The sequence below is a fragment of the Labrus bergylta genome, chromosome 22 (genome assembly GCF_963930695.1).
Source record: "Labrus bergylta chromosome 22, fLabBer1.1, whole genome shotgun sequence".
NCBI classification, from domain to species: domain Eukaryota; kingdom Metazoa; phylum Chordata; class Actinopteri; order Labriformes; family Labridae; genus Labrus; species Labrus bergylta.
This window is the reverse complement of record NC_089216.1, coordinates 1,870,221-1,893,327: the sequence shown is the minus strand read 5'-3', so window position 1 is coordinate 1,893,327 and position 23,107 is coordinate 1,870,221. Positions and strand designations below refer to the sequence as shown.

The window sequence follows — 23,107 nt, the reverse complement described above, 5'->3', positions numbered from 1 at the left end:
AATAAATGTGCGTCGGACTTGTTTTCTCACAATGGTCAACCAGCATTTGGCTTGAAAGTACATAATAAATAAACAAACTACAGTTCCTCCAGTGTCCACTAGAGTCTGTCTCCTGCAGTGAGTCAGTCCCCATAGAGCCCCATGTTAAAATGTCCATCTTTACAGCTGCAGTTTCTCCAGTGTCCACTAGAGTCTGTCTCCTGCAGTGAGTCAGTCCCCACAGAGCCCCATGTTAAAATGTTCAACTTTACAGCTGCAGTTTCTCCAGTGTCCACTAGAGTCTGTCTCCTGCAGTGAGTCAGAAACTGTACAGGGGTATATATTTTTTTACAAGTTAAAGTTCGTGTGTTTTTATATTCTTGCTTTGATGTTTTCTTTGCTGTTGTGTTTATTATAAGTATTTCTGCTTTGTGTGGTAAACTGAAATGTGTTTTTTACAAAATGCTTTATTAATAAAGTGGATTGGATTGAAATATTTATATTTTTTATATAGTTTTAGAATAATATAAATGTACAAAACTTCCAAAGGGACTTGTGAGAAATGAAGAAAATAGTGAAGTGAACATTTGCAGGACAGAAATTTTTTTTTTTAATATGTTAGACTTATTATGGTCAGTGTCGGTTTAATAAAGAATCTAATACCAAGAGTCCTGGTGTGGGAACCACTGCTTTACATTTTTAGTACTCTCTTTTCAACACTAGAGGGAGCCACAGGACATTTAGCAAATGGTCAGAACATGATCTCACTCAGTGCCGGTCGAATAACAAACAAAAAGAAACCTTCAGTTTGAAAGGAACACGAGGGAAATGAGTTCTGGGGCAACATGATAAGCCTGCGGCCACCGTGACCCGACCTCAGGTAAGTAGAGGAAAAAGTATGGATGGATAATTGATGGATAGATTGAGCTGATGAACTCAAAGAGCAAGCGTGAAGAATAAAGTCACAGCTCAGCATTTATTTAGAACATCTATTTATTCAGAAACAGCAGCTTTAATGAGGCAACATGCATAAATAATAAATGACAGACATTCAGAGCGAAGCCACAGCTTCATGCGGTGGAAGTTTAAATATAAACAGACGTAGTGCCCTGAATCAGGCCACGCCCCCTCATATAAATCTTCAGTATAAGACCTGAGGATCTGACACGTTGACTAATGAAACACATTCAACTGTTAAACTGTCGGAACATACGTTTCTTTTAATCCACTGATTGAACTTTTTGTCGAGCGTGGAACGTAAACAAGTGGCGTAACATTAGCATAACACGCTAACATAGCTAACACAGATAAACTGTAACTAAACATCACGTTTGTTTAACGGCTGAGCTTATAATTCAATATCAGTGTTTCAGTGCAACAACTGGAAAAGGCCCAGAATAAATCACGCTATTAAACAGCTGCCGTTTGGTTTTATGGTCACTTGAGAGTTTTCCAACAACGTTCATTTTATCTTTAACAGAAATTTCCAAAGCTTATGGAGACATCATTTAGGAACACAACATATGGCACATAGCTCCTCTGTTGAAGAAGATGAATCTGAGCAGACCAGAAAATAAAGATTTGGATAAATAACATAAAAAATGAAATCCATTCTGGGTCCTTTTGAGGTCGGGTGAAGTCGTCGTCGTCGTCGTCTCTTGTTGAGGAACGATTGACGAGGTGTAAACTGTGAAGTTCTTTCTCCTACGCTAAATGAATAAAGGTTCTCCTGAGACACAGAGAGATAATCCTGCAGCCGATAAGATCCTCAGAATCTTGGAAAGGATTTAGAGGTCTGGAGCGGTCCCTCTTTTTTTAAAGTCTAAAAAAAAAAAAAAATGTGTTCAGATGGAAAATCTGTTCCTTCAAAGTCGTCTTTATCCGGACTCTGCAAGGGTTCGACTCGGCCGACTGAAGGATCTCCAGGAGAGCTGTTAAGAAGAACGAAGCAGAAATAATAAGTTTGCTGCTTCAAAAAGAAAAAAAAAAAGTAACTTAAACATGTTTTTTTAATCTTAAAAAAAACTCCTTTGTGCTACCTCTGGAGACTTTGAGAATAAAGGCTTGTGGGTCCTTTAGGTAGTACGGGAGGCAGGTTGTATCTGTACTGTAACAACAGACCTCCCATATTAGTTCTGTCTGCACTTGCTTTATTAACGTTTGGTCAAAATGTAAATTATCCCGCAGTCCTCCTGAAACCATCGAGATATTTTCAGGAGTGAAAACGTCTTTCTTTGCTTTTGTCTTTGGACCAGCGTTAGTGTTTCTCTAACAACACGATAACTTTAGGGTCTACATCGTGCTCCTGGTCTTAACGACCCTCTGATGACTTCACTCACAGTAAACTGCTGTTTCACATAAAGCTAGAAACGATGCATTTTGTCCTTTTTTCAGAGACGATCTTCCTCCATTACTTTACAACAGCAGACTAAAATGTGAAACCCCCCTCTCCACATCTGTGTTTGTTGTGTTATCTTTAGTGCTTTCAGATCCTTTTCAAGCAGGATTTTAACTCCTGAAACTTCTACAGCTGAAGACACACAAAGAAATAAAAAAGCTCCATAATTTCCAATTCAAACTACGGCCTGACATCTGACATACAAAGCAGGAACACATTCAGCAGTAGACTTACCATTTTCTCTGATGGAGGTCTGTCTCCATCATACAGAGTTTCCTGATGATCCTGTTGGGTTGAATCTCTGAACGGACGAGGGCAACGCAAGAGAAGCTCTGAAAGTGCTTTTCTTTGAAGGATGCTTTTTTCCTCTGTCTGTTTTACATTTTGTTCTCCACACTTTAGTTTGAGTAAAGTTAAGACTACACCTCCCAGGATTGCTATGAAGCAGACAGTCACAACAGAGATCCAGAGGAAGTGACGGTGTCGGTCACCTGATGTGGGAAAAAAAAGCAAACGGAGAGAAAAAGTTAGAGAGACTTGTAGAAAACATGAGCAGGATCAGAACATTGTTTTCCTCAGAGAATTGAAGCATTTTCTCACTTTGGACATTGATCTGATCGATTGGTTCTGGAGTCGTCAGGTCCAGCGATGACTCTGTTGTCCTTCCAACGTTTGGCTCTGAAAAAAAATAAAAAAAGATTGTTAAGATCGAGGAAAACCAATCCAAGTCCAAACAGGAAAGTAATGACCAACTAGAGGGATTTCTTAGCGGGCTTCCACTTTGTCATTTTTCTGACATGGTTAAATCAGCATTAAGTAAAAATGGCCGCCCCTAGTCTATAACCACGCCTTAGTCTACAAACATCAAAGCAAACTCACCGAGAACTTTGAGCGTAACAAACGCCTCTCTCCCTCTCCACACTCTGCTGCTCAGTTTGGGGATGAAACATCGGTAAGTTCCCTGATCGTCCACCGTCACATTCTTTATCTTCAGTGAAACGTTCCCGTGTCGCAGCGAGTCCTTCAACAGGTCGGTCCTGTTGATGTACGCCCGGATCTTGCCGTCCTCGTTGTCCTTCTGGTTCCTGTACAGGTGGACATAGTCCTCCTCCTCCCCCTCCACCTCCCACGGCCGATCCAAGGTGCCCGACCTGGACCACTCTATGGTCAGCGCCCGGATGTTATATTCAGGTTTCACATGACACCGCAGGATGACATCGTCACCAGGGGAAGCCGTGATTGGCTGAGAAGAAGAGCTCACACGGTACTGACCTGGAAATAAATCAGAGGGAAATGTTAACCTTCTGACAAAGAGATGACGTCCAAACGGTACAGCAGGTGGCATTAAGCACATGGTAGGTCTTTAAATCTAATAGGAGCTCCGATTTAAAGAATCATTTTAATATTTAGCCCCAGTGATTGGATAACTGCATCACACAGGTCAGGAAAGACAATATTGTCAAATTTTTTGTTCCTCTCAAACCCTTCACTCGACTACTTTCATTGCGTTTAAAGTCAAATTTATGTTGTTTTTAACCATTTTTATTGAACTCTATTTGGACCTTAGGGCAGTTCAGCTTGTTTCCCCCCAAAGCCACATTTAAAAGGTGTTGGAGAGGCTCCATCAACGGGTCCAATGGTTTTGGAAAGGAGGCGACCTCTGATATCAAAACCAGTCTGACACTAACTTCAGAGTTGGCAATGTAATAAAAGACAAACATGATGACCAACTGGTTCAGTATCAGTTGGTGCAGCCTACAGTCTGCATAGCGTGATAACAGAAGGCGGTTTCTTGTTATTATTCAACTTTTGGGACATGTCCAACAAAGAAAACAACTTCCTGATAGGAAAGACCATTAAACAATCAGCCAGCTGTCTTCCAGTTAGCATGACAGCATTGAGCGTTCATTTCCTCGGCTTCATTCAAGGATGAAACTGATGGAAAACTTTTAATGGAAAACTTTTAATGGAACCATTGGCTGCCCCCCCCCCCGACACTACAATGTAGATGAATGAAAGCTAACAGGTGTTACGGTTAAAAGAGAGACCGTGTAACTTGGTGACTCTCAGCCGAATAACATCTCTGGTTGGCGTGGTTACAAAAAACTGTTGAAAACTAATCTAATTATTTTAGTTTTATATAAAAAACATATCTAATGAGTACTACATTTCGACATTATAACGAAGAGTTCAACAAAGAGGCGTCCGCGCGGGATTACTTTCATCTTTTCTTAAATTCTAACGGCTCTTGTAACCATGACAACCACAGCACTTTACACCGGTACGGAGACAGAGAGGAGCTTACCTTCGACAAGCGTCCACAGTAACAGACTGAAAGGAGCAGTCAGAGTCCAGAGAGGGAAGGTCAGACCGGAGCCTCCGAAGAAAATCATAAGAGTACCCGGTTAAAACACAGATACCGTCGGTTACCGTCGTTACAGTGCTGTCGGAGCTCTCCGCTGCTGGGCGAGTGTGTGACATGTTTCTGTCTACAGGTTCTACTTGAGTGTTCACAAACTGGGCGGGGCATTGTGACGTCAACACGTTATATGACGTACAAAGCGCAGTGCATTGTCTTCTTTTGGAAAGTAAATAGACATAGTTCTGGTCGTTTCTATATTTCCAGACCGTGGTGACAGTAGAAACGTAAACATTGCCGGTAAAACGTACAGTTGTAGTTTATTTTGGTGTCATGCGAATAGATTGTAGTTTATTTAATTCATCAGATAGATTAAATGAGATCATAAACACAATCATTTATCCGCTTCCCTCTACTTAGGCCTACTCATTGATTTAAACATAGATTAAAAAACAATATTCAAATACAAATGGTTTTATTGTAATGACTTTTTTTTTCTTATAATGACTCTTTTTATTATTCATCTATTAATACATTTTCCACATACATAGGCTTTCTACGGTGGCCCTGAAGGTCTACAAAAACATGAAACAAAATACAAAAACATGAAACAAAATTCTAAAATAAGTCATAAAACACTTTAATATCTCACAGGATGCAAAAACTTAAAAAAAGATATTTGATAGATTGCGAATACATTTCACAAAGAGCAAAGAATGAATGGAGCACAAAAACATTTAGACACAAAAAACTTGTGAAAAACAGCAAGGATGACTCGACTTGTTCATGACTGGATGAATAATACTTCAGGAAATGTTGATGACCATTAATTTATTGTCTTGTAGTGATGCAGCTGTCCTTTCTATCTACTGCATGTTTTTATAAAGAATTGTTTCTTTGGCTTTTTGCTCTTACTTTAGAGACAGGACATTTATTGGCGTTTCCTGTCAAACGTTGGAAAGGGTAACTGATCCGTAAAGGGTGGCGCTAGACACACTGCAGTCTGTTGATTTGTTGAAAGAATCACCACTTCCTGTTTGAGGTGCTGACCTCTGCTGGACGTCCTCCATTGTTGCCCTTTTGTTTACTGTGTCCCATTCTTCTTCTTTGTTGAACTTATTGGCGGGCTACGCTGTGCCGTGCTGCTATGATGTCACGCTAACACGTAGTTGATGCAACGTTGGCTGTTGAAACTCAAGATCAGGGTTTACTGTACCAAACTGTACTGAACCAAACCAGACCACTTGGTTGAAAAGGGGGTTAAGCCTCCACACATGCACATGCAGCACGGGCACCGACCACCGGCGCCCCCCTGCATGTTTTAATTTGCCAAACTTGAAGCAACATTTCACCCTGAAACTCCGGGGAGAGCACAGGAAACCCCGCACATGCAGGCTGAGAGGAAACATGTAAACCCCAACGACCTTTACTCTCATATTTAACAAGACCCAGATCAAGGTCAAACATATAGACGACCACATTCAGCCCCGACATGCTCTGAAAACTGTTCACAAAGAGAATCAACAAACAGTGAGGTCAGGTGAAGAAACACATTTTACACATGTGGTAGAAAAAAAGATCCCCACTCATGTTTCATTAAAGAGGAGAACAAAAGCTGTGATTTCAGATGTCCACTTTGAAACATTTCCAACCAAACATACATGTCTCGACAAAACGCCGAAATCAGTTCAGAGCACACCTACTTCAGGTTTTGGACACGTTACGGTTCAAAATCAAAAACATATAGAAACATCTGCGTGGCAGTTTGTTCGTCCGCTCTGATGCAGGTTTAAGAGTTTTTAGAGTAAAGTTCAGAACAGAAAATTAACTCTTTCCCCCTCATTTGTATCTCTGGCGTCATCACCAGTAAGAACACAGCAGCATCCTTGTAAAGACTTCCTTGTAAGGTTCCCTGAACTTTAAACAAGGAAGAAGAGGATTTTTTATGTACCTTTACTTTATGACGACAGCAAACTCAACTAGTGCAGAGATGTAATGTTAGCCAGAACTAACAGATTAATAAAAAACTCAGTATTCTTTGATGTATTGGCAGATAACTCGTTGCTAGCTTAGCTTGTTTGTAAGAGCTCTGCGTGTTTAAAATTTGAGGTTTAGATTATTTTGTAAAGCAGAATTATCCACAGAGGTACACGTCTGTCCAAAAGTCCACTGATAGTAAGAACAGATAAAGCAGCTTCACATTCGTTGAAATAAGAGTAGTAGTTGGCCATAGCTTTGGGAAGTTGCAAGTCGTCGTTTAAAACAGAGGAAGAGGCAGAAGTTGTCAAATGTCGGGATCATAATGTTTTATTTGAGACGACATATATTCAGACACATGGTTTGTTTTGAATGACGGTTTAGCCCAGACTAAAATAAAAATGTCAACAATTATGGATTTTACATAAAATGTGGTACGGGTATTTATTATCCCTAACTTTGCTATCCTCTGAGTTTTCCTCAAGTGGCCCCCTGTTCAGCATAAACATTAGCATGCTAATGTGTTCAGGTAAGAGCAAAGAACTGATTGGCCAAGTTACGTAGTTCCCTGTCTGACAACAGCTGAAAGACTGTCACGTTGTGTCATTTGTACAGAGAGAAGGACCCATGTGTGGGAAACAAAAATGACTCATTTTAACTAAAGACTAAAAGGGAAAACATTAAAAGCTTACTTTATGGACAGTTCAACAAAAATGTCCATCAAAAGTCCAACAACCGGCAAACGAGAGAAAACACACAGCAGGTAGACATAGGGAAATTCACACATGAACACAGAGGGGATAGACGATAGTTCAAGAGCTTGGAGCTCTTTGGACAAGTCAACGCTGACACCTAGTGGCCGAACACTGACATTGTGAAGAAAGCTTCAAGTGTAAAATATTATTAATAAAAAGTGACATGTTTAACTGTTGAAATCTATTAAAAAGAAAAATAGAAAGTACACCTGGGTGAACTCTATTAAGGCTTCAAATGCTGAAAAACTCTTAAAAAAAAATCCCATACAGATCTAAAGACACTAAAAACAGTGATGAAAGAATCTGAGTCAAGTCATCTTTGTCCAAATGCTTGAGACCAAATGCCCACTAGGTGGCGAAAGAAAGTTATGCAACGTGTTTGATTGGGTCATTTGGAAGACTGTGTGAATGTTTCTCCAAGTTTATCCTCACAGGGCGATCTCAATGTTAGACTCACTTCTCATTCACAAAGAAATAAGAACTGAAGATAAAGATGGCCGACGATTTCTCTCAAATTTGCAAACATATTAACGACTGAATTCTTTGTGTTTCCTTACATTAAAACAATCTAAAAATAAAAACCAATGTCTGTTTATTTGTACGTATTTTGCATTTAATAAAAGAAGCGCAAATTAAGATTTTAAACATACATGAGAGTATGATATGATGTAAGTATGAAACTCATGACTGTTTGATATTCAATTATTTTTTAACACGGTGAAACAAGAGTGCCATGTAGGTTATAAGAAAACAAAGATGAATAAAGATTTTAAAATATTTTGGTGTTTGTGGTGATTTCAGCCGGAGTTGCTCTTCGTCTTCATTCCAGTCTGAAACGATCAGAAGCTGAATCAGCTCGAGCTGTGGGAAGAAAAAAACAGAGAAGAACCTGTCTTTATAAAGAGTAATTAAAGGGTTAAATCTCTGGTTAAAGGCAGGTTTTGTTGGTCGACACTCTTCAGCTTCACTTCCTGCTTTCTGCCACTGTTGCTGGGAATATTGTTGCCGTGACGACCAGCTCACTTTATTAGCCGCAGGCTCTGGCCTGTCATTTTTGCTCTTTACCTATGTGTTGTGTGGTATCACAGTGTTGAGGTCTATACCACCAAAGTGATCTTTGTTGCACGTCTGCTCAGCTCGGGAGTTTTTTGTCAGATGATAAACGTGGAACAAGTTTCTCACTAATGACCGTTTTTTTCCGTCTCTTAAACAGAATTTCTGAAAGTATCACAGTTTCATCTCAATTCTCATTAAGTATGACGTGATCACAATAACACTGGTTTTACAGCTGCAGTTCCTCCAGTGACCACTAGAGTCTGTCTCCTGCAGTGAGTCAGTCCCCATAGAGCCCCATGTTAAAACGTCCAACTTTACAGCTGCAGTTCCTCCAGTGTCCACCACAGTCTGTCTCCTGCAGTGAGTCAGTCCCCATAGAGCCCTATGTTAAAATTGCAGTGTTGAGCAGTCATTTAAGTTTAAATTGAGTGTGAATGTGGGATGACCCTAACCCTCTTGTGACAGAAGCAGGTTTCAAAGTTCAGTTTGGTCTAAACATGGATGTTTAATCAACATCCTCACAAATGATGTTGGTGAAAAAAAGTCACTTTTGAACGAATCTTGAACGTCTTGAGCCAGCGGTGGCCATACTCAGTGGAAAATTGCTCACTGTTGACCAACCAAAGAGTGACATCACGTTGGCTACGTCTACTTCTTTTATACAGTCAGGAGGCCAACAAAGAAATATCAACACAGGTATCAGTATGTTGTTACCTCTAGCCTTCAGTCGGTACTTGTATATACACACTGAGAGTATGATGGTGTAGAGGACGAACAGCAGGATGCTGCACACCAGCTTGGGCAGAGATATCAGAGGAGGATGGGGATCAGCAGGTCGAGCTGTGAGGAAGAAAAAACACCATCAGAACATCACACAGAAGCTAAACCAAATCTCGAGGATGTACTGAAGTTTGAGACGTGGGTAAATGGATAAAAGCTGAACGAGGGACTGCACTGAGCCAATCTCAGAAACTATTGGCGAGCAGCGTTTTCAGTGACCTAAAACGCAGTTTACGTACAAATGGTAGAATTTCAAGTCACCTCTCACTGCCAGCCAGCTCTGCAGGGACTCTCCTTTCGTTGGGTGTTTACACTTGTAGAAGCCTTCGTCAGACATGGACACCGCTGGCAGGAACATCTTTCCTTCAGCCTCAGTACCGATGAAAACATTATCCTTGAAGAAACTGGCAGAAAAATCTGATGTAGATGTACGAAGATGTTTTTCCTTGTGGGAGCAGCGAAGTGTCATGTTACCTCCCTCCGTCACGGGTAAGGCTGGGCTCTCCAAGATCACATCCCTGTCTGAAAAAAAAAGTCCAAGTTCAAGTTAAGAAAAACCAAACAGACAAAAAAAACGAGTACTTACCCATACTTGGTATATTTGGTATTACCTGCCACTGTGATGTTGATGACGTTGCTGCACTCCCCGTCCTTTGACTCACACCAGTATGCTCCGGTGTCATATTTGTCGGGGTACTGAGTGGAGCAGGAGGAATTACCCAGGATGCCCCAGGACGCACACGGCTCAGAGCTGCTGAAGGAAGTGTTTCTTTTCACTGTCCAGCCGCTGGTGTTGGCCGCCACCTCACACTTCATGGAGAAGCCTTCAAACTGGAAGAGCTGCAATCTGTCAGGAGTGACTCTCAGCGTGGCTGCAGAAAGTCAGGATGAGTCGGGTCATTTAGTTAATGTACGTCTCCATGTTAAAGACAACACTGCTATAGTAACCTACGTATGAAACATGAAGCAATGGATGTAAAATGTATTGATGACTTTTCTTGGGACCCTTTAAGGCTATTTCAGGTACTTTTTAGTCTATTTAAGGTCTTCTTCAAATTCTGTTTTAAGATATCCTTAAAGGAAGAATGTGCAACTTTTTTGATCCAGTAGATGTCGCCCTTGAGCTCCAGCATGAAACCAAAACAAACTTCTGTTTGGCCACGCCTCCTCCATACTAAAGCCTCCGCTGTCCTCCAGAGATACACCTCCAACCCATCACCCCTCATGTTCACAGGAAGGAGTTATCAAATGGAACGCACCACAATTTAGCACCATTAAGCGCATTGTTGTGTTAGCATGCTATTGTTAGTGCTCTTTAGTTAACTCATAGCTTCACACACAGCTACTGTACATAAACAGACACAGAATGAATGTGATCTAAAAACTCTTACTAACATCCAAATAATCAGTGAGTATGTTCTTCTTCTTCTCTCTAGTTCTTGACTAAAACAGCTTTTATACACAAGGGGAGGAGCCGGCCGTCCCGTCCATGTAAACACGGCGCTAACAACAACACAGCCAGCGGGACTTGAGCTTCTCACTCATAGTAGACAGTCATGACTCAGAGACACACTTACACAGGAGAGACTTTATGATTTATTTATATTTAACTTTTTGTTGCTGTTTTTAAGATCTTCTCTTGTGGCTGTTCATGGCACTTTTTCTGTCCAAGATATACTTAAGTGGCTTTTTTAAGGTCCTATTAAACGTCACTTTAAGGTAATTCACAGCTTTTTTAAAGTTCTCTGAAGCAAACTTGTTGGGCCTCAGCCATGTGTGCTGGACAAAGGACTCAGGCCTGTATCACAGTTCTCAAGCCTGACTAGAGTTATTTTGGAGGGAACTAAACAAAGGAGTCTTATCCCAGCACCCCCCAACAGCACCTAACAAATAGGTGTGAAAAGTGTGTGTGGGGGTGGGGGGGGGGGGGGGTGTAGGGGGTGTCTGAATTCTCTATCCTCATTGGAGGAGGCCTGAGGCAGCTCCAGTTTTTAAAAGCAATCACAAGGCATTGCTTCCTTCTCTTCAAGTGTTGTCTGCCGACACCAGAGGATACCCTCTCCATATGATGGACTCCAGCATTCGAGACAAAGCCTTTCCTCCTCTTGACTTACATAGGTTAAACTCCAGAGCTGAGGTTGCTCAGTATAGGTAGCTTTTCACATGCTGAATTCAAGCATCAGAGGATTCAGCTGACTACATCCACGGCATATTTTTAGGAGTTTTGAGCGCAATCAGATGCTATAAGGTTCGAGCAAAAAGAAGAGTTTCTTTCCTTTGATTTTTCGTAAGACGTCATTGAACACAACTGGACAGGAGCGCTGAAGGAAGCCCACTGATCCCTGAATCCACAAGGACACAAAGAACTCGGCTCCTGCAACCAGAAGACCCTATAGAGCAGCGCTCTGGTCGAAGATGCCTGCCTGAATCTGTTGATTTAATATTCAACAGAGTGAAGATCCAAACGAAGCCACATGGTGCATTGTCTCTCTCCACCATCTTGTTTTCTCTCTCTCTCTCTCTCTCTCTCTCTCTCTCTCTCTCTCTCTCATCCACACACACACACAACTACACTTTTACACCTCATCCACAAGCCTTTGCTTGATAATGTTTGTTTGCTTGGATTAGTTTATAATAGTTATTTGTTTGATTAAGTTCATTGATTTTGGATTGGTGTTGCTTTGTTTAAATAAATTCTGTTATAATTTAAGAGAGCAGTTGTTTGTGGTTACTGGTGTATTTACATTGTGATATAAGCTGGGTGTGAAGGCTTTGTGTACGGATTTCACGCCTTCAATTTATTAAATATAGTTATTCATTATTAATAATATTAGTAATTAAATAACTAATTTGAGACTGATTTGAGTGATATTTTGGTTATATTTACCTGATTTCAGGATGGTGCCCCAAGAGTGAATAAACATAGTTTAATGATATTGTTATTTATATTATTAATAATTGAATATAATTATTGAAGAATATAACCAAAGTTGACTTTATACAACCCCAACAAACTGTAATGGTCGTCTTTAGCAACAGTTGGCTGGTGCTTTATAGAACTTTAGGATCTGCTCGCCTCCTTTCAAAAAAGTTTTAGGCTGTTAGAAACGACCACCGTCTGTTTAGAGTTAGAGACATCGCAGCAAAGTTAAATCTGTGTCTGAAAACAAAGACTTATTTCTATTTAACACGGGACTCTTGGAGGAAACCTGTTTGTGTTTTTGACACATCCATCCAGCCCTCAATCCTCCCAAAACAGACTTAAAATCATTTCCCACAACCTCTCTGAAGTTGTTACTTTAGGTTAACAGGAGAGTAAGATGAAACCCTGCTGTGTCTCCACTTGGATCATCAAGGACTCCGGGTGTCACACTGCTCTGCTGTTGATTCATGGAGTAGCTTTGAGGAAAGGTTAGCTTGAACTATAGAGCAGAAAAAAGGAGAGCAGGAAGCATGTTAAATGATCAAAATGATAAATAACTTACCGAGCATCAGGCAGAGCGATGTCATCTCCATCTTGTGTTTTTTTTTTTTTTTAGTTCTTCTCATCTAGAAGTCGACCACATCCTGACCAGACAGGAAATAATGAAGCTTTATGTGAAACTAAACAGACGAGAGTCACAGATCTGTCATAAGGCTAACACATTATGAAAACGTATGCACCAACAGGAGCGTGCACGAGGCAGAAAATCAGTTTTCAATCAAATCAAAAGATTTTCAACTTCCTCAAAAGAGGCCGATTACACAACTTCAAGAGAGACAGTGATACCTGTCCAAACCAACACATCCTGATTCTAGTGAAATGTAGACGTGGTTAAAGCGTTTCAGGTTGGGCACAGCCGCACGCACTAACAGGCCGATCATTAGAAACACACTAAACAGCATTAGTGATATTATATTAGTGACACCGACATCGTTGCAGTCGTGTGCAAACTTCTATTTTAAGGATTTTATACACATCACTTTCATTATTATCCAGCCTGAGTGTTCTCGTTAGTCCTGATGGTTTGGATCAAATATTTCTGAATCTTTGGTAGCTGGAGAGGTGCCAGTTCACTTCCTGAGTTCTGTCGAGGTGCCCTTGAGCAATGCACAGAACCCCCAACAGCCCTCTTTCAAAGGTTTGTAAAAGGGGCGACGGCAGCTCAGTCTGTAGGGAACCAGGGGTTTACCAGTTCAATCCTGAGCAGCATGGATATGCACAACATCTCTCCATCAGTGTGTGTGTGTGCAGCATGTCTCTGTAACAGTGTAAAAGTGATTTCCCCTCGTGGGATTAAAAAGGGATTTCTTCTTCTTCTTCTTCTTCTTCTTCTTCTTCTTCTTCTTCTTCTTCTTCTTCTTCTTCTTCTTCTTCTTCTTCTTCTTCTTCTTCTTCTTCTTCTTCTTCTTCTTCTTGATCAGACAGAAAGAAGAATCTGTTGTTTAAGATTTGATTGAATCGACAGCTTTCATCCTGCTTTCTTTCTTTCTTTGTTAAATCAAACAACAGGAAGAGACTGCCATCTGCTGGTCATTTGGTAGACCTGCATCCACTATACAAAGTCCCACAGAGGATAACTTAAAAACGCTGAACAAGTTTAAAAAGAACTACAATGAAGCGTCTGACTCTGGGGAACACGAGAATCCTTTCAAAATATGAATATTTGTTGTTCATATTTTGGAAGGATGGATAATAACAGAGCTCGGGGCTCAGCTCAGGTTTGAGTTTGTGAACCTGTACGCTTAAATCTCCCTCGGTTCAGGAGCTGTATACCTAAATAATCACACCTGTTGCACACTGTACGTCACGCACCCACACACCCTGCCTCTATCTATGGACTGGGAAGATAACCCTGTAGGCTACAACAGCTTCCCTGTGGCGAGCAGAGACCTGGCATCCTGAGCGTCTCTGTCTCTGCTCCTCTAAGGTTTACACATGATCCTTTCACATTCCATTTTTCTCATTTACAAATGACACAATCTTGCCGGAAAGGGAACGTAGCAAACACCAGAAGTGACTGAGTGAGCGGTCTTTTAGTTTGTTTTGATTGTGACTATCCTCCTGGCTAACAGTTGTTTGCTAACTAGTTACTTTTGGAACCCAATGGCTCCTTTCTGTCCAGCATTCAGAGACAACTGTTTGGGGTAAGATGCATTTATTCATCTACCTGTTTGCAAACTTGGGACATGACTTGGGCTAGATGACTTTCTGCATCCAGTAAAGCTGCAGAACATGAGATGACGATGACACCTGACTTTGTGCAGGTCCATGGCGTAGCAACAGCCAGCCCGTCATTACCGGCCTACCAGTTAAGATCAACAGGCTCGCCACCAACTTTAATGGGGCCCCCAAGCACCTGGGCCCAAGAAATCTTTTCCCTTTTTACGCCCTTATAGGCGGCCTTGGGTGGATTTAGTGGGCAGCAGATTTCCAGAGGGGTACGTATTTGCTGTCCTGGGGCGCGTTGTTGTGTTTATCTGACCCTGGTCCGGTGATGAATCTGCATGTGTCAGAGCTGACAGATTTTAACGCTGTTTTCTGATCGCTCTGATGTGTTTCTGATCATTGAACTCCAGTGACAACCCTGATGACTGATGAGTTTTATTTTATTTGTTGTATTAAATGATGATTTAATAGACATTTTTATACACTCTCAGTAGCATCTTGTTACCTGACGAACTCTAGTATTTTCATGTTTTTATCTTGTTTCTGTTGTCTTGAGTCTATGTGTCTATGTTTTTTGTTTTCATCTGGCTGCAAACGAATCTCCTTTCCCTCACACTTAGCAACAAGTCACAACAAGCCTGTTTTTTTCTGATTGGGCTGTGCACTTCCTGCACATCATCCCCTCATAAATATTTAATTATACAAATCGAAAGTAATGTGGAGTCCACTGGTGGAGCCTGCCTACACCTGAGCTGCGTGTTAGTCGATTTCTCTTTTTAAATAAGTTTTCATGAGTGAGATCATTTTCTAAATCGGTCGTGGCTGTGAATCCAGAGACTATGATGGTGTCTAAACTTGTGGCTGTGCTTTTACTCTTCTCTGTGGTCGACGGTCCAACTTCAGGTAGGTGTGGTCATCGAAAATCAATGAACTGAAAAACTTTCTCCTGCTGTTTACAGACATTTCATGTTTGATATGCCTTTTCCTGTCAGTGGAGTTTTAATTCACACATTAATAACAGTGGTGTAGTTGTTCCTGAAGAAGTGGGTATACTCTTCACTTTTACCAGAGGATAAATGGCCTCTGTTATAAACAGTGACATGTAAGACCACCCTTGCATATTTAGTTTGTTACTTCTAGCCAATAAGAGACCGAGTATTGAGGGTTATCCCTTCATCATCCTATGAAAAGAATGCAGCATACCACTAAATATTGTCAACCAATTAATGGTGTGATTCAGAGGAGATTTAGAAGTGAGTATACTCCATATACCTGCGTATACGCTGCACTACACCACTGCTTTTTAATCACTGTACAGAGTTCACAAATAAAAACGCTGTTAATAATTAACAGATCAAAACATTTTTGATAATTGGACACCAGCCCAGTGATTTCATCACCTTTACTCTCTGTAAAGTGTCCTGCACCCTTCCGCCTTAACAAAAGGAACAAACATGTTGCAATCTGTTTTTCCATGGTAGTAAAATCTAACAATAAGACTCAGCTTTCAAAAGAACATGGACTGTAAAATGAAACCTTTGAGCTAAGGGCGCGTCCAGAGGAGTGGCCAGGGGTGGCCAATCAGAGCTCTAGGGGCGGTCCATGCTACCCCTGGCCACTTCTCTGGACGCGCCCCTGGTGCTACCACAAAAAATCCTCAACTGTGATTGGCTATTTGCCAATCACAGTTGAGGATTTGAAATTATTTTCCACTTTACAGTACAGTTATGTACAGCACGCTGACAGATAATCACAGATGGACAAACACAACAAGATAACATGCAGACAGATATATAGACAGAGTGGGACTGGGGTGTTTTTATTTTGGCCTTTTGTTGAGGGCTGCTATGGCTGCAGGCACCAGGCTTTTGCTATATCGAGCCCTCCTGCACAACAGGGACCTGTACCTGCATCCAGAGGGCATAATGGTGAAGTGGCAGTTGAGTGAGTGTGTGTTGTCCAGTGCTATTGTAAGTGCGATGCGTGAGATGGCCTTGAGATTGAGCTCTGACAGTGTGGGTGTGGGGAGACCAATTCATTTGGCAGCTATGTTTGTGACACGTGTGAGTTTGACCCGGTTTTTGACAGTGAGCATGTTAAAGAAGCAGGTGGAACAGTAGAGCAGGATGGGCTGGACAATACTTTGATACAACAGCAGGAGGAGATGGGGGACAACATAGAATCCTTTGAGTTTACGGATGGCATACAGTCTTTGATGGCTCCTTTTTTAAATGTCCGTTGTGTGCTGGTCGAAAGTGAGTTTATTGTCTAGTGTGAGTCCGAGGTAGTTGAAGCTGTCAACTGTTTCAACTGTTTCGTTGTTGATGAGAGTGGGGGGCTGGGGTGATGGGGTACCTATTGTTATTTCTTTTGTTTTGGCTTTTCCTGAGATGGAGGAAGTTATGTTTACACCATTGGGAGAAATGTGTGACAGTGTTATGGTAGTCTGATACAGAGTTATTGTCTGATAGGAGAGCGAGGATGGCAGTGTCGTCAGAGTATTTGAGGTAGGTGGTGGTGGGAGAGAGGCTGGTGCAGTCATTGGTGTACAGGGTGTAGAGGAAAGGGCTTAGCACACAGCCCTGAGGGGCTCCGGTGTTGGTGATGAGTGTGGGTGATGTAGTTGTGCCTACCCGAGGAAGTTGAGGAAGTTGTGCAGGAGATGGATCAGAATGGGTGGAGTGTTCTGGATGAGCATGTGCCTTTGGATGGTGTTGAACGCGGCGCTGAAGTCCACGAAGAGGATCCTGGCGAAAGTGCCTCAGGAGTCTAGGTGCTGGAGGACAAGATGCAGCAGGCAGGTGACAGCGTCCTCTGTGCCCCTTTTTTCCCTGTATGCGAATTGGAGGGGGTCCAGTTGAGGTTTTACAAATGGGAGGATGGTCTTGAGCAGCAGTTTTTCCAGGCATTTCATTATTATGGGTGTGAGGGCAATGGGGCGGTAGTGGTTTAGTTCGGTGGGTCGTGGTTTCTTAGGTACAGGGATTATGGTTGTGCTTTTCCAGAGGAGGGGTTTTGTGGCAGTCAGGTATGATTCACAGAAGAGGGAGTGGGCAAATGGAGTGGCACAGGTCTTCAGCACCCTTGCTGGGATGCATTCGGGTGCTGGGGCCTTGGATGGATTACACCGGCTGAGCTGGTGGCGAACTTCCTCCACCGTGAAAGGGGCAGGCTCATTGGGATCTATTGGGGGGAGAGCCTTCAGTGCTTTCATGCACTCATCTGAGAAATCCTGTGTGTCAAACCGGTTGAAGAATGTGTTCACTTCAGTGGTGAGAGCATCTGTGGTGTGTGATTTTGTTTTGCTGTGGGTGGGTTCATATCCGGTGAGGGTTTTTACCATTTTTGCTTCTTTTGTGTTCATGTTGCTAAACTTGTGCTCTAGTTTGTTTCTGAATTGTATGTTGGCCATGAAGATTTTATTTTTAATATTTCGGTTTGCAGATCTGAGACTGGCTGTGTCATTGAGCCTGAAGGCTGTGTGTTTCTCTCTCAGGCTTTTTTTTAATGTCAGAGGTAATCCAGGGTTTGTAGTTTGAGTATTTCTTTATGACGTTCACTGGTATGGTGGTGTGTATGCAGAAATTGATGTAGTCAGATATGGCAGTAACTTTGGTGTTCAAATCTCCGTCGAAGATATTCCAGTCAGTGCATGCCAGGGAACCTTGGAGTTGTGCAATGGAGTCCTCCGACCATTGTGGGGCGCAGTAGGACTGTGGGTGGAGATGTTTGAGTACTTGTTTGTACAGCGGACGTACTTTTCAGTATGGAGTTCCAGTAGACTGAACCCTTGTGGTCATTCAGTGGTCATTTTTTGGATCCACCTCAGTATACTGAACATTTCAGTATGGATACTAACTTCCTGCTTCCTTCATGCAGTATGGATCGGATGTGTGCTTTCAGGAAATGAATTGTATTTTACCACCCACAATGCTGTGCGAAATTAAACGTAAATCGTCACTTCACGTGCGCCTCCAAATCAAAACAAACGAGCGTGGATTAATTGAATCAATTTTTAATCTTAATTTAAGGTCCCGTCTGAAATCACTACTTTAAATTAACAACAGAAAATATAACAAATATCTGCATTATTATAAAACCTTTCTCCCTCTATTTAAATAATGATTTCACTATTTAAATAATGATGTCACTATTTAAATAATGATGTCACTATTTAAATTATGATTTCACTATTTAAATAATGATTTCACTATTTAAATGTGTCTTTATTGGTATATTTTATATTCTGTATATTACTGTCTTTCATTTGTTCTTTATGTACTGTATGTTATTTAGTTATTTAATCTTTTACTTGATTTACATTGTGATATTGTTTTTTGTTTACCTGACTGTATATGAGCATTACTCTTCTTGAATAAAGATAAACAAAAAAAAACAAAAAAGGGTGGATGCGGCCTGTTCAGGAAACGTAAATGACATCACTTCCATACTGAATGAATCAGAAGAAGTAGGCACAAATATCTGCCTACTGAATAGTAGGTACTAACAGTATGCAGCACGGATAGTACGTACTGCATACTGTCTACTGAAAGATTGAGTATGTACTTGACAATTCGGATACAGCCAAGGCCTCACTTCGAGTAGAACTACGTCATTGATTTGTTTGTGTTTCGGGTTGTGGATAAAAGGAAGCGAAACCCACTTGTCATGTCTCCTTGTGAGTTTGTGTTAGTTGGTTGTTGGGAGTTGAAGTTTTGGTTCTATCTTTTTGGAGAAATGGAGCCTGCGAGAAAGAGGAAAACATCTCCTGTTTGGGAGCATTTTGAGTTATCATCTCCCAATAAGGTAAACGTTAAAACAAAACATTTGTTCAGCAGTGCCAGGAACCAAACCTGAGCCTCTATGTCGACATGGCGCTGCCATGCTGAATCTCTTCCATTAGTTGTTACTGTTTCTGTCACTATCATCATTATCTGTGTTTATTATCGATGGCTTATTATTTTGATTTGAAGGTGAAGTGCTTGGTGTGCTTTAAGGAGCTTTCTTTCAATCTTCCTTTTTTCCTGAACTTGTAGTTAACATAGGTCCTCAAACTTGTTGAACAATAGATTTATATATATTGTTGTTTCATAGACTATATCTTGATAGAAAATCATAAAAAAAAAGATCACAGAATGATAATATGATTATATTAACTAAGATATGTTATAAAGTAATATCACGTGAATCATTATTGGTTACCGCAGTAGTACAATTTTCTATAACATGTCAGTAATGCAATGGCATGTGATTATTAATAATTTGGCTGCTCTAAATTGTTTTGACCAGTAGGTGTCACTAGTGTACACTGTGTTCAATGAGGCCTCGAGTAATGAATCTATTTGGCTGGAAAGCCTCATTGCTTCACAAAGCCTCGTTTCGCTATCACTAGATCATGTTTAACCGGTCCAGGTAACATACATACACCGACAGACAGTGAGACAAGACGTAGACAGACGTGGCGTGCGGCCAAGCGAGGTACGTGAGTGCTGTCGCAGCAGAGCATGTGCCATAGGTGAAGGAATGTCAATGTCTAATGATGTTTGTGTGAAACTGTTCATTATGCTGCTGTCGGTCTCGACCAGGACACTCTTGAAAAAGAGATTTTGTATCTTCATGAGTTTCTTTTCTGCTTAAATAAAGATATATAAAATATATATACACAAATACATAGGGCATGACTGATATGGGATTCCATAGATCATAAAATATTAATTTTGAAATGACGTGGTGTGAGAGGAAATTTTCTAAGCTGGTGAAGTAACAGACAACATGTTCAGTTTTCTGGTAATACATCTGAGGATATGAACTTTGAGTCCCACAAGGCTCGGTTTTGGGGCCTCAATTTTATAATTTTATATTTGAGAAATGTACATTTTCAAAGTTACTGCAGTTTGTTTTATTTACAGAGAAGAGTTAAAGGAAGAATGTCCAGCATTATGTTCAACATAAATAAATCATAAAGTCTGTCCTGTGTAAACGTGTCTCTGAGTCCTGACTGTCTACAATGAGGGAGAAGCTCGAGTCCCGCTGGCTGTGTTGTTGTCAGAGCCGTGTTTACATGGACGGGACGGCCGGCTCCTCCCCTTGTGTATAAAAGCTGTTTTAGTCAAGAACTAGAGAGAAGAAGAAGAACATACTCACTGATTATTTGGATGTTAGTAAGAGTTTTTAGATCACGCTCATTCTGTGTCAGTTTACATGAAATGTGAAGCTAAGAGCTAACTAAAGAGCGCTAACATTAGCATGCTAACACAACAATGTGAAGCTACGAGCTAACTAAAGAGCGCTAACATTAGCATGCTAACACAACAATGTGAAGCTACGAGCTAACTAAAGAGTGCTAACATTAGCATGCTAACACAACAATGTGAAGCTACGAGCTAACTAAAGAGAGCTAACATTAGCATGCTAACACAACAATGTCACTTGAGCAAAGGACATTTTGTTCTCCGCTTGGGCTAAACTCCTTCTTGTGAACGCGGGCAGAGGGGGGTTGGAGGCTTCAGTATGAAGGAGGTGTGGCCAAACAGCAGGACGACATCTACTGGATCAAAAAGTTGCTCATTCTTCCTTTAAAAACTCTCACAGATGAATAGAAACTTAGATGATCAAACTTACAAAAGGTTTGATGGAAACAAGTTATCCTTGCATTCTTCAGTTCAAACAAAATGTTCCGTTTTGATTTTATGAATGATACGTGTTATCCATAGTTAGGCGCGTAGCTGACATGATTGACAGGCGGGCGTGATGTAACGGTTCCTCCTTCGTCTGATTCCTTCAGTGTGGAAGTGGCATCATTAGCCCGCCTCATGTTATTAACAATCCAACTCAGATGTGATCTGCACGTTGGCTCAGTAAATAATACAAAACTTCACATTGCATGAAAACAATTTAACAACCAATCCAAACCATACTGCATAAAACCCGGAAGTTAGTATCCATGCTCATCCATGTTCAGTCTACTAAGGTGGACCCAAAAAATGACCACAAGGGTTCAGACTACTGAAAAGTCTGCACTGCATACTCACTGAACTGAGGCTATTCAGAAAGGGCCGCAGTCTGCAGGCCACATAGAAACACAGAACTACTACACACAGATCAGGACATCCCCTGGGTTGAAAAAACAAGAAGAGGCTTTTTTGTTGCTCCGTGGTTAGAGGAACAGGGGGGTTTTCATACTTTTTTAATCTGGAAAAAACACAGAATCCAAAAAGAAAATCCAGAAGTTAATCGTCAATTTGGTCAACATAGATGACAAAGACCAAGTTAATGAGTAAATAATGGGTGTTTAAATTCAACTTTTCAGAGGAGCAAAATTAATGAATATAAGAAATGTGCATGCTTCTTCTCTGATACTGTTCATCATGGTGTGTTGAGGTTCTTCATTAATCTTTGGGCTCTGACTCATTGCTGTGCAAAAAGGAGGAGAAACTGGTGGAGCAAGAATCCATCTTTGTCGTGTCCTCCACCTTGTAGAGAGGAAATAAGTGGACCCCCTCCCCTCCCCCCCAGTTCTAACCAGAGATATGACCTTAATAATCTGTTATCTCTGCCCCCCCTTTTCATCCTGCTTCACTCCAACCAGGTACACAGATGTATATTTCTTTAAAAAACATAGCATGTTTCCTTAATGTCTGATCATAAGTAAGCTCACTTTATCTTTTCACTCTGTACACATCTCACTGATTCGACCTTTAATGCATTTTTTTGTTTCTCCCCAGGAAGTACACAGGATGATATAACAGCCAAAGTCGGGGACACTGTCATTCTGCCAGCTCACCTCCAGACCCCTTTGGACCTATCTAAGCTAAGAATCATCTGGACTTATGAAGATAGGAAAGATAGGTTTGTGTACGAGTATCACAATGAAAAGATAATGGATCAACGTCAACTTGTGAACTACCAAGGTAGAGCATCTTTAAATCTAAGTGAAATAGCAAATGGAACATTTTCACTAAAACTCACCAACGTGACTTTACGGGATGCCGGACAGTACAGCCTTATTCTTCACAACAAAAACCTCCGTCATAACAGAGCCGAGATCAAAGTTTCACTGAGTGAGTAAAAATCCACAAGTAACTGTGCTGCTCAAAGTGTTGTATCGTGTTGAACTCATTCAAGACTTCAACATTTCTTCTACAGAGATAGAGAACATCACAGGAGACCCCACGGTGAGTCAACGTCCGTACTTCTTCTTGTGTCTCTTTTGTTTTCAGCAGACGTTCTTCCTCTTGGTCAGAATTTGATCAATATTTAAATTTTTATTTTATTTTCCAACAGGCACCAAGTCACCCAGTGCCACCAGAGGGTCTCTGGGTGAGTCTAAGAGAGTTAGCTCCATCTCAGGTGTGTCCACGTTTAGAGTGAAAGTCAACATCACAGAGTTTAAACCCTTTACAACGTAGTTGATTATTTAAGACACCTTTAAAATAGATTTTGTAGAGCTGTTGACATTAACTGGTTAATAACGGCTCATTGAAGTCTGAAAGGAAGTCATAAATTCATTTTAATCGCATTAATCTGGTGATATTTTTGTCCCTTAAGGCTCACCGTAGGAAGTCCTCCTCAGTGTCTCCCTGGGTACATGAGAACAGCCATGAGCAGCTGTACACACATCACAGGAGAACCACGTGGTGATTAGTGATAAAAAG

The 23,107-nt window shown here is 41.1% G+C and overlaps 3 protein-coding genes across 4 annotated transcripts in view; 1 reads left to right on the top strand and 2 right to left on the bottom strand.

The window, feature by feature from the left end:
- Positions 1 to 941: 941 nt before the first annotated feature.
- On the bottom strand, positions 942 to 4,884 carry LOC110002600 (uncharacterized). Its single transcript, XM_020658230.3, has 5 exons — positions 4,683 to 4,884; positions 3,257 to 3,649; positions 2,978 to 3,055; positions 2,612 to 2,868; positions 942 to 1,910 (listed from the first exon to the last, which is right to left on the bottom strand). Exons 1-5 carry the CDS (start codon positions 4,768 to 4,770, stop codon positions 1,857 to 1,859), a joined length of 870 nt encoding a protein of 289 aa, XP_020513886.2. The 5' UTR covers positions 4,771 to 4,884; the 3' UTR covers positions 942 to 1,856.
- A 2,143-nt stretch (positions 4,885 to 7,027) lies between these two features.
- Positions 7,028 to 12,946, bottom strand: LOC114921771 (sialoadhesin-like). The gene is made up of 5 exons (XM_065950457.1): positions 12,790 to 12,946; positions 9,916 to 10,176; positions 9,566 to 9,826; positions 9,239 to 9,364; positions 7,028 to 8,329 (listed from the first exon to the last, which is right to left on the bottom strand). The coding sequence occupies exons 1-5, from the start codon at positions 12,851 to 12,853 to the stop codon at positions 8,289 to 8,291; spliced, it is 753 nt and encodes a 250-aa protein (XP_065806529.1). The 5' UTR covers positions 12,854 to 12,946; the 3' UTR covers positions 7,028 to 8,288.
- Positions 12,947 to 15,159: 2,213 nt separating this feature from the next.
- Positions 15,160 to 23,107, top strand: part of LOC136177475 (butyrophilin-like protein 10) — a 9,392-nt gene continuing 1,444 nt past the window's right edge. For both annotated transcript variants that reach the window (XM_065950817.1, XM_065950816.1), the window contains exons 1-4: positions 15,160 to 15,356; positions 22,178 to 22,513; positions 22,599 to 22,627; positions 22,737 to 22,772. In XM_065950817.1, the coding sequence (XP_065806889.1) occupies positions 15,293 to 15,356; positions 22,178 to 22,513; positions 22,599 to 22,627; positions 22,737 to 22,772 (465 nt within the window). In that variant the 5' untranslated portion in view covers positions 15,160 to 15,292. The remainder of the gene's footprint in view (positions 15,357 to 22,177; positions 22,514 to 22,598; positions 22,628 to 22,736; positions 22,773 to 23,107) is intronic.

Excerpts from the sequence above, each read along its gene's own strand:
- LOC114921771 (XM_065950457.1), bottom strand. The coding sequence starts at position 12,853 with ATGAGAAGAACTAAAAAAAAAAAAAAACACAAGATGGAGATGACATCG. Across the intron at positions 10,177-12,789 it reads ATCGCTCTGCCTGATGCTCG|CCACGCTGAGAGTCACTCCT; the intron begins GTAAGTTATTTA and ends GACTTTCTGCAG. Across the intron at positions 9,365-9,565 it reads GAGCTGGCTGGCAGTGAGAG|CTCGACCTGCTGATCCCCAT; the intron begins GTGACTTGAAAT and ends TCTTCCTCACAG.
- LOC110002600 (XM_020658230.3), bottom strand. The coding sequence starts at position 4,770 with ATGATTTTCTTCGGAGGCTCCGGTCTGACCTTCCCTCTCTGGACTCTG. Across the intron at positions 3,056-3,256 it reads TGTTACGCTCAAAGTTCTCG|AGCCAAACGTTGGAAGGACA; the intron begins GTGAGTTTGCTT and ends ATTTTTTTTCAG. Across the intron at positions 1,911-2,611 it reads GACCTCCATCAGAGAAAATG|CTCTCCTGGAGATCCTTCAG; the intron begins GTAAGTCTACTG and ends TCTTCTTAACAG.